Source organism: Vicugna pacos, chromosome 6 (genome assembly GCF_048564905.1).
Source record: "Vicugna pacos chromosome 6, VicPac4, whole genome shotgun sequence".
Classification (NCBI taxonomy): domain Eukaryota; kingdom Metazoa; phylum Chordata; class Mammalia; order Artiodactyla; family Camelidae; genus Vicugna; species Vicugna pacos.
Genome location: NC_132992.1, coordinates 9,319,499 through 9,330,162, shown reverse-complemented (window position 1 = coordinate 9,330,162; position 10,664 = coordinate 9,319,499). Strand labels below are relative to the sequence as shown.

Sequence of the window (10,664 nt, the reverse complement as noted above, 5' to 3'; positions counted from 1 at the left end):
ATTCCTTTTCTAGAACCTACTTAACTATTCTCTAATTCCTATACAGGAACACCTGGCCCACTAGGGCAATGGCCACCGGTAACCCTCATAATGTGCTTCACTGAAGGCACGGCTGAGACCAGGAAGAGCAGTCCTAAGAGGCCACAGCTGGAAAAAAGGGGGCCTGTGACATCCTGTTAAAGGTGAAACTTGGAATGCGTTTTCCCATTGTTCTAACTACATTATGGGTTAGATTTTGTGTGGGGGTGGTAGAGGGGGGCATTTGATTACATTTAACATTGTTTTCTAAGGGGGAGTGCATTCTCATGCACTAAAAAATACATGAGTCCATAAGGATACAAAAGGAAGGGTGACCTGGGGGAAAAAAACCCCAAAAACCATGAAATAAATGAGTCTCTTATAGCAACAACTTTCCAAACTACTAGTTCAACAAGATGTTAATTGGTTTTCTGAAAGAAAGGAGTTACATGCATTTGGGAAACATTGCAAACTCATGTAAGATTCATAAAGGCTCTGGGAAGCTTTGCAGTAAAAATCGTTTAATGCGGTGTTTCCCTAGTCTAGAGTGTGGTAAAGCTGCCTTCCACCTGACAGCGAGGCCCACAGGTGTTTGGCTCTGTGACTCAGCCGGGGCGTGTGACTGCCCCTATCCCGGGAGGGGAGCCTCGCTGACCCGTCTACCTGGGCAGGCCCGGGCTGCCCGACTAGTAAGTTTCCAGAGTGGGGAGGAGCTGGGTGTCTTTATATGTTCAGTCCTAGTATAAAGTTTTATAAATATCCCTTGTTGAGTCAGTGAAGTTGGTTCCCATGGCAGCCTTAGACCAACTTAGTCATAAGTGTGAATGGGAACGAAGTGAGACCATGAGAGGGAGCTTTCCTGGCTCTGCAAAGCAGTTTATTTCCCAGGGACGCTCGAGCGCCAACTTCTCATCAAGAAAGGATGGGTTTTGTAGGCATATTCCAAAGACATTTGATAGCTTCTTTATTACATATTTGGCTTAAATATTAAATACCCTGACTCAGGAAATTCATACTTCCAGGATGTCATTATTAAAAAAGGACCTTTAAGATACTTATGTGCCAAGCAGGCACCCGAAACTAAGGTGTTATAAACGTGAAATAAGCTGTAAAAGTAGAAATCATATCATAAAAATACTGGAATTAGAAAATGAGATGCTGCAACCCCAGTATTTGAAGGGCACAGACCATGGACCTGGGTGGCTGAGTTTCCGTCTCCTTTAGCAGCTGTGTGACCTCTGGGCGTGTCCCTGTGTCTGTAAAGCGGGGGTGAGAGCGTCTACCTCGGGGTTTTGTACTAAAGCACGTCAAGCCCTTAGCATGGTGTCTGGAGGTGCTTGACTGCTCTTGGCTGTCATTTAAGGAGGCCGATGTTCTTGGAAAGAGATGGACCCTGGCATTCAGAGATAGGTCAGACATAGCTCTTGCCCTTCAAAAGAGTGTGCGTAACTGTTGAGTCATATGTGAGGCTTTTTTTTCTATTTGTAGGTTTTTGATTTTTGAGAGAAAGATACTGGAAGTTTAAAATGAGACTGATTATCAAACTCCTTAATAATTTCGTCAAAGACGAAAAGTATGGGTGGGCCTGAGGGTCAGATCAAGGTTCACATGGCAGCTCCTCCAATTGAGAGCTGGGTGACCTTGGGCGAGGCTGTGACCTTGGGCTAGATAGTGACCCGGACTGCGCCTTCTCATTTGCAGGTGGAGGTTCTGGACTAGGCCATCCTGGTTAGCAGAGCAGGTCCCGTCCCATAGGAGGGAAAGGAATCAAGATGAGCTGGGGGGAATAAGAGTGAGTTCCTGAATTCAGCAGGAACTGTGAGACCAGCTAGGCCTTGGGAGAGACAAAACATGAAGGGAAGGCAATGCAGTGCTTCCTATTCCTTTGAGCTCAAAGGTGAAGGGTGCCAGGAATATCTTTAGGCTCTCGACCAAAGGTGCACCATGCACTCTCTGCTCCTGAAACCAGACTCCACCCTCACTCACCAAGGAAACCACCCAGAAAACCTGCTGTACTGGAGGCAGGGCCAGCCCCGGTCAGCCCACCTCCACTCAGGAGGTCTGGGGGAGTTCAGAGGGAGTCACAAGGGAAAGGATTTGGATTACGTACATGCCCTGCTCTGCAGGGAGCCCGGTCACGCGGCTGCACAGCCATGCTGTCCTTCACTTGTCCTGGTGAGCATCTCTACCTGGAAGGAGCCATGGCTGAGACGGAGCTATCTCCTGGGCTCTGGGCAACCTGCTCTGCGCAGAGACTAACTGTCCCTGGCAAGAGACTCCCACCCTACCCTTGCATTTAAGGCCACATGACTAAGTTCTGGACAGCAGACTGTGAGTGGACCTGGTGTGTGCACTTTGCAAGGAACATCCTTTAAAAGGGAAACTGCATTCCTCACCCTTCTCTGCCTTCATGGGGTGGACTTGGTAAGGGTGGTGGGTCACGTTTGATCAGGTGGGTGTGGGTGGTCCACACCCTTGCTGGTGGGGCAGCAAGCTCATAAAGAAGGCTTCAGCGTCGCCCTCGCCCTGGGTGCCAGTCTTCCCTGAGCTGGGTGACAAGATGGCCCCTGGCGTGATGTTTCAGAAAGCCAGCTCCTCTCCCTGCTGCATCCCCCATTCATTAGCACTTACCGTGCCTGGTGGTTCTCAAAATGTGTCTGATTTTAAGAAGTCTAGGAGTTCAAAACTCTTTTTATGATAATCCTAGGATGTTATTTACTTTTTTCACTCTCATTCTGTCAGTAGTTTATGGTGGAATCCTACAGAGGCTGTATGACATGTGATGATGGGAAGTGTGTGATTGCTGGTGTTTTAAAATTTTCTGTTTGAATTTCTAGTAAATACTGACAGCTAAAACCCACTGAAGCAGAACTCTCAGAGGGCCTCAGGAATGTGCAAGAGTATAAAGGGGTTCTGAGGCCAGGGTTTGGGAACTGCTGGTCCACGGCTAGTTTGAAGACCTCTGCCCTCGGGTCCGAGTTCAAGCCTGCTCACGTGGTCCTGGGTTACTTTAAACCGTCAGTGGAAGGGATCTGTCACGTTTTTACAGGTACAGGGCAGTTTCTACTGCTATGCACATGAGGTATGTGCACACACATGCCCCTTCTCCCACACGAAATGGCAGTTCTAGAAGGCAGGCGTGGCCCTTGCTCCTCTGTATGTCCTCCCTGCTTGAGTGATTCCTGAACTACTCTCCTGTCTGTTTAACTGAACAGCAAACAAACAGCAGGCCTGGCTAGATCCAGAGATGAGAGGAAGCCTAGGTTCGTGTGTCCTCAACTATAAACATCAATTCAGTCTCCTACTCAGGCAACGTGTGCCGAGCGTTCCCGTGAGCCCGGCCCTGGGCGAGGCACGTGGGAGCTGGACAGGGGCTGGCGGTGACACAGGTGACGCAGGAGGGCGATCTGGGTGGTCCTGCCTGCGAGAAAGCAGCCTGTGACTTGAGGCTGTGGGGAGTTGTTCGAATTCTAGTTCTGCCGCCTTTCTCCCACTGTCAGTGAGCCTAGGAGTGTGAAACTGGAAGTCCCTTGTAAGATGTAGAGACTTAGTGTCAGAATTCCCCTTCCCCGTGTCATCACACTTTATTTTCCTCTTTAACTAATCATCAACTGGAGCTGAAATATACTTTAAACATTATTTGCTATTGTTAGTGAATGAAGTTTGCACTCTGTTCTTGAAGTAAAACAGAATTAAATGGTATACTTTGTCCCTAATAGGTAACCCTGGATAATTTGTTTCCCAAGGACATGGGGATCCTGAATGACACAAAGGTGTGCTGTCACACCCTACCTGCCCAGGAACTTAAGGATCGCTGAAGCCACCGAGGAAGGACAGACCGAGAAGGCGTGGTCTCCCTCCTGGATGGACATAACGTCGTTTCCAGCTTTCCACTGTTACTGGAGTAAACACTGCCTCGCTGTGCTGGGCTGGGTGGCTTGGCAGCAGCACTTTGCTGCCTTAAGTTGTGGAGGCTGGACGTCCGAGGTGCAGGTGTGGGCAGGGCTGGCTCCTCCGAGGGCTGTGATGGAAAGATCAGTTCCAGGCCCCCTCCCTGGCATGTCAGTGGCAGACCTGTCACATCATCTTCTCCCCCTCTGTGTGTTGATCTGGGTCCAAATCTCCTCTTTTTATCCAGATACCAGTTGTGTTGGATGAGGGCTCACTGGATTTCCTCTGTAAAGACCCTATTTGCAAGTAAGGTGCTGGGGGTTAGGACTTCATACTTCCTCTGGGAGGGGGGAACAATTCAACCCAGACAAACACCATGAAAGAACAGGGTGGTTCACTGATTCCTTTATTTATTTAGGAGGGAGGGGTTACGGGGTGGGGCTGGAGGGGACAGAGGAAAATTAACCTAGGAGAGGGTTACGAGGGTCTGCAGGACTGAACTAGAAAGCGGTAACACTGATGCTATAGTTGGAAAGGAGCAGTGCACGTCTGTCAGCACCCGGTGTGAGTCTGTAGTAAGGCCTACCTTATGCGTGAGTACAGTGGGATACTACTCAGTACATTCATACATGTTTCTACCATCTTGAGATTTTTACATATACAGTATATGATCTGGTTTTTTTTTTTTTATAAATGTACAGCTTGAAAAAAAGAGATCCTTCTTGTAATAGGTACAGCATTAATCACAAAAACCAACATGGGCCAGCCACATTCCAACTGAAGACCCAGAGCAAGCCTGGCGGACAGCCCTGCTGGTCCCAGCAAAGTCACCCAGCGCCCGGGGCCCCGGCGGGAAGCGCATGCTCAGCCAAGCCCCGCCGGCAGGGAGCCGGTCCTCCCTGAGGGAAGGTGCCAGAGGAATGTGTGTGCAGGTAAGGAAAAGAAGGATGAGAGAAATGTGCTCTTCAATTAAAGGCACTTGTCAGCGGCCGCGTCCAGCCATTCCCTGGGCCCGGGGAGCGAGCAGGTGCTGTCTTGGTAGAGCCAGGAGGTCTGCGTGGACCTCGCCCGTCCTCCCACCAGGTTTAAATAGAATAAATAAGTCTTACTGGGTGCTTGCTTTGCCCTCCTGGGTGCCTGCGAATAGGCTGCCTTTTAGGATCATGTACGGAGCGACATTCCCCGTCCCCAGCCCAGCTTTTCGAGGTCCTCCACGGGGAAGGCGCCAGAATAGCTCCAGGCCTTGGAGAAGCAGCTGCTCGCCACGGGGCAGGAGAGCCCCCACACGTCCCTCCCGTCTCTGCCTGGGAGCCCCTGCGTCCCTGCGTCCCAGCCTCCGTGCGCCTCAGATCTTGGTCACGTAGTTGTTGGGGAACAGGCCCTGCTTGCCTCGCAGCCGACCTGTCCACCAGCCAGAAGGGTCTGCAGGGAGACAGCGGAAGTGAAGGTGAGCACGGCTTTCTGCCCAGGCCAGATGCGCCCCGCTCCCGAGGGTGCAGCCCACGGGCGACGGGACTGAGCTCCACCCTCGTTCTTTCCCTTCTTAACCTCGATGTGAGGTTTTGCTGCCAGGCTCCAGCTGCCGGCCCTGGGGGCTGTGCCCAGCCTGAGACAGGCGGGTTGCTCCCCTTGGGGCCCCAGCATTCCAGCCTCCCCCACAAGCAGTCCTGGCCCTGGAGCAGCAGCTGGGTCGGCAGACTGCCTGGTGGCATTGGGGTCTGATGGCTGCAATCGTGCTTCCCCCTTTTTCTTTCATGGGGGCTACTCCCCCGCTGCACCTTTCACACTCCTCAGGCCATCTCAGAACCCTTCTGGGGGAACTCACAGGCAACACCTCACAATCCTTATTTCCCACTTTAGCCCCAGACCCTTCACCAGTAATGAGCATCTGGTATATATCCTTCCAGATCCTCTTCTGTGATTATAAACACATTCTTTTTCTTAATGGAGGTACTGGGGCTTGAACCCAGGACCGCGTGCATGCTAAGTATGCGCTCTACCACTGAGCTATACCCTCCCCATTACATTCATTTTAAACAGAACATTCTGTATGTAACTATTCTGCATCTTGCTTTTAAATACTCAGTAATCCTTCCGTGTGTGTATCTCATTTTGTAAACACTGGCACTATATACCAAAATTCAACCATTCCTTTATTGATGGATATTCGTTCCCCAATTTTTCACTATTAATGCAATAAATGTCCACACACATCTTTATTCCCCGTGTGCAAGTAGTTCTATAGGATAGATTCTTGGGTCAAAGAACATGCACCGTCTATTTGTAAGAAAAGCAAAATTACTTTTTGTAATAGGTAATACTTTGAACCGTACAAAAGGATAGAGTGAAAAGAGCCACCCAGACCCCTTCTTTGAGGGTGAGCAGTATTACTTCTTATACTTTCTTCCAGAGGTATTTCATGACTATAAAAGCAAGTAGTTATAAAAATTACCCCCTTTTGTTCACAACTGATGGCCTGCTACATGTTCTGCACTTCTTCTAACCTTAAGACTTCAGATCACTTCCTATCTGTATATAAAGTTTCCATAGCTCTTAGATGCCACTGCTCAGATCATTTGCCTATTTTCCTGTTTGTTGTTGGTCTCAATCTTATTGATTAGGAGTTCTTTACATATTAGTGAATCTGCTAAATGAGTTACAGATAGCCCACTTCTCATTTTTAACTTTTTATGACATTTTAATACATAAGCAGTTGAATCAAATGGTCTATTTCACAGCTTCTTAGTTTTTTTTATCACTTTTAGAAATCCTTTCCCATACTGATAGTATTTCTTTGATGCAGTTTGTTTCTTTGATGCAGTTAAATATTTATTTACTTGGGACTTACCTTGGGGGAAAGGGTTAATATATAAATCTGAAGTAACCATTCTGACATGGGTGTTTTACAATTTTGGTAAATACTGTTAAATTCCCTTCCCAAAAGTCTATTCCAGCAGTAACTAGTGAAAGGAGGTACCTGATTTACCTGACTAAGCACAGCTCCTACAATCCACCCTTTATTTACAATGACAAAATCCAGCAAGTTCTGAAAATGAAGTTTTCTGTAACTCATTTGATGGCAAAACTTGACCTGATCGGACGTGGGCTTGTTTATGATGTCTCTTTCCGCCAAGTGGGAAGGCTCTCAGGCCCCACAGCAGAAACACTGAGGCTAAGTTGCTGGCCTGGGACCTGCAAGGGGTGTTCGATGCTCTATGTTGTGTATATACACCATTATCAACTTCCTAGACGCTCCTGTCTCTGATTTCTGAAACTCAATTAGCTCAAACGATTTGGATGAAGGAATGTGGACCGTGTCACATTTTCATCTTCGCGGTGCCACAGGTGAAAGCTTCACTTCGTATTTCACTGATGATGAAGGAGGTTCTGCTGTGCACCGCCTGCCTCAGGAGACTGTCCACTTTGGGGATGGATTACTTGTCTTATTATTCATGTGGAGGAGCTACTTATATATGGAAGACATTTTTTCCTAGTCTGTTTCCCATGACTTAACTTTGCGTATGTGCTGCTCACCGTATGTCGGTTTTAATGTAGCCTTTTTATGAGGTTAAATCCTATATGGTTTTTGAGTTTAACAGCTTCCTTAGGAAGGCTTTTCTCACCCAAAGATTAATATTCTAGGTTTATTTCTAAGACTTTTATAACTTAGTTATATATATTTTAGATCTTTAATTCACCTGATATTTGTGTATGAGGTAGAGATCAAACTTACTTTCTTTTCAAAGTGGAAGGTAATTGCCTATCCTTTCCCCGATTTCAAATGCCCCATTTATCACGTATTAAGTACCTGCGCGCACGCGGGTCTGTTTCTGGTGCTGTGCTGTCCCGCCTTCCTATACGCCTAGCCCCGTTTACATTACAACGATCATTTATAGCACGTTTTGATCACTTCTCAGACTCTACATTTTACACAGATAACTGGTCAAATGATACAGTACATGTGACTTCTAGAAAATTTTGAGAAATGAAAAGTAATCCTCAGAAGTCAACCCTTGAGGCCACTTAACATGTTCTATTCCATGTGTTTTATATTTTCACAAAATTGAGACGGCAGTCCATAGTCTCTAACCTAACTTTTTCCTTTCCTCCATGAACCAGTTTCCACTTTAATAAATTTACTGTCCTTTTGCATCATTATCTTTAACACAAAGTTTTTTGCACCCAAGTTCACTGAACAGACACAGCAACGCTGACGTCACTAATCCCTGTCACTGCATGTTAGGTCATTTCCCGTATTTTTGCTGCACAAAGCCGGTGATAAAAAACCGGTTTGTGTTACTAAGGGTTTATTTTAATGCTTATTTATTCCAACTTTTGAAGGATACTAAATGGCTTAAAATAGTAACACCTGTAGAAAACCAGTTAAAGGAGATAAAGCTAATGCCCAGAAGGAGGCTGGTCCTAGAATTCTCCCGGGAGTGAGGGCAGGTGCTTCCTAGAACTGCCCTTCGCCACCTCTTCCTGAAAGCTAGCCCGGCCAACTGTCCACTCAGGTTGTCCACAGCTTGTCAGAGCCTGACAGCCAGGCCCTTGATGACCAGGCCGCTCTGGCTCCACCTCACCCCTCAAGACATCATCTCTGGGATTCTGCACCACGGTCTAGTGTCTGCTCATTTTCCTAACAACTCGCTCTTTCTAGCCTCCATGGCTCCCCCTTCTGTCTCCCATCCCTCACCACAAATGCCATTTCTTTCACGGTGCTTTTGCTAACATCCTAAGTTATTTAGGAATTACTGTTGTTCTTCATGCTTCCATAAGCAGTGATGTATATGAGTCCATGTATATTATATTCTAACTTAACACTCTTTACCAAATTACTAAAGCATTCAGCCAAGCCCACGGACCACTTTTATAATGAATGTTACAGGTTGCCCCGCACCCCCCGCTTCCATTCCATCTACATGAGGAGACCAGGAAGTTTGGGTGGAACGTACCTAAATCCCATTTCCCAGGGCAGTCCCCGCCGGGTCTAACCCACTCAGGGTACAGCCTGTCTCCCTACAGAGATTGGTTCAGGAATGGACACGTGACCAATGTGGTCCAATCTGAGTGAAACTTAGGACTTTTGTCCAATGGCTAAGAGAATAACTTTCAGAGATAACATGGATTTCAGACATGGAGCTGGTTGTAGCCCTTTTTTGGCCTGGAACTGATGTAGCCCTTTTGGTACCATGAGGAAAAATGGCCTGAGAAGGAAATATATACAAAGAGGGCAAAGCTAAAAGAAGCATTAAAAAAAAGCTGGAGTCTTGACCAAACTGAGCTTAAAGCCTGACCTACCTCTGCAAGTTTCAGAAGCCCACAAATTTCCGTCACATTTAAACTCATTTTTATAGCAATGCGACTATATGCCCTTGGAGGTGGTCCCACTCAGCCAGCCAGCCAGCCAGCCATGCACCTACCTTCTTTGATAATATCGATAATGTCATTGGCATTGAAGCTGAGTTCATCTGTGTCCTGAGCATCATAGGCATACAGAGCCTTGCACTGTGGCACCTGGGGCTTGGGCTTGGGCTGGGGCTTGGGTCTGCCTCCGGCTGGGGGAGGCCGGCTGGTTGTTTGTCTCCGGACCCTGTGGAGAGAGTGGAGGCAGGTGAGATGGGACACAACAGGAGGCAGCAGCACCGGCCGATTCAAGTTCAAATCCAGCTCCAACATTAGAAGGACATGTCACTCCCTCAACTGTCTCTCAGAATAAAACACTGTCTCTGACAAGGTCGTTGCAAAAGCAGAGTTAGCTCTTCATAAAGATGGCGGCTGCTGCTGTGTCCCCAGCATAAAAGGGAACGTGGAAAAGACACATACTGCTACCAAAGTTAACGAAACATAGTTACGCACCTAAAGGATAAAACAGTCACGTACCTGTCCTCCCCCAACTATGGAAGCAGAACTGTGCCACAGAAACCCGCAAGTGCCTCTCCTCAACTGTAATACCTCCCAGAATGAACCCCCACGCTTTCATTTTATATTAATGCTCCTTTTCTTTGGAGTTTCAACCATGCACACAAGTATCCCTAAACAATACTTGCAGCTTCCCCCCGCCTCCTTTTTTTTTTAACTGTGTAAGAGGAATCACATGTTACGGTCACTCACTCCATGTCTGCAGTGAACATTGCTGGTGCATGTAGCTGTGCTTCATTCATTCTCATTGCTTTACCCTGTTCCACTGCATCTAGATCCAGTCCACTGTTGATGGTCATTTGGAATGATTCCAGTTTCATTACAAAAAAATGCTGCTATGGAATGTTCTTGCACAAAAGTTTATCCAAACTAATTTCTTAACATCAGCGGTCTTGACACTCTGGGCAGATAATTCTTTGTTGAGGGGGCTGTCCTGTGCTCTGCAGAGTGTTTAGCAACATCCTTCACCTTTACCCCTCGGATGCCAGCAGCACCTCCTTCCTCCCCTTGGTCAAAAATACCTCCGGCACTGAAACCCTAATCCAGGTCTGCTAGCTTTAAATGTAGCCTTTCTACATACCACACTGCCTCCAGTCACCATTCATACATACATTGTCTCTGCGAATGAAAAATACAGCCTGCCATATCCGCAAAAGATGCTGCAGCCATCAAGCCATCACATTGCAGCCGCCCCCCCCTAGTGGTGTGCCCCGAGAGAATTCAGGATGGAAACAGGGTGGCGGCATCACCCACTGTAGCCACCCCCAAGGGTGCGCGCTGAGGAGACTCGGGATGGGAAGGCACAGACAAGGTGCACATCAAAGTAATGATTC

The 10,664-nt window shown here is 47.5% G+C and overlaps 1 protein-coding gene across 1 annotated transcript in view; it reads right to left on the bottom strand.

Moving 5' to 3' along the window:
- Positions 1-4,520: 4,520 nt before the first annotated feature.
- The window catches only part of MYO1E (myosin IE), a 189,682-nt gene continuing 183,538 nt past the window's right edge, over positions 4,521-10,664 (bottom strand). The window contains exons 27-28 of the mRNA XM_006210989.4: positions 9,333-9,502; positions 4,521-5,331 (exon numbers count right to left, since the gene is read on the bottom strand). Coding sequence (XP_006211051.1) covers positions 5,255-5,331; positions 9,333-9,502 — 247 coding nt within the window. The 3' untranslated portion in view covers positions 4,521-5,254. The remainder of the gene's footprint in view (positions 5,332-9,332; positions 9,503-10,664) is intronic.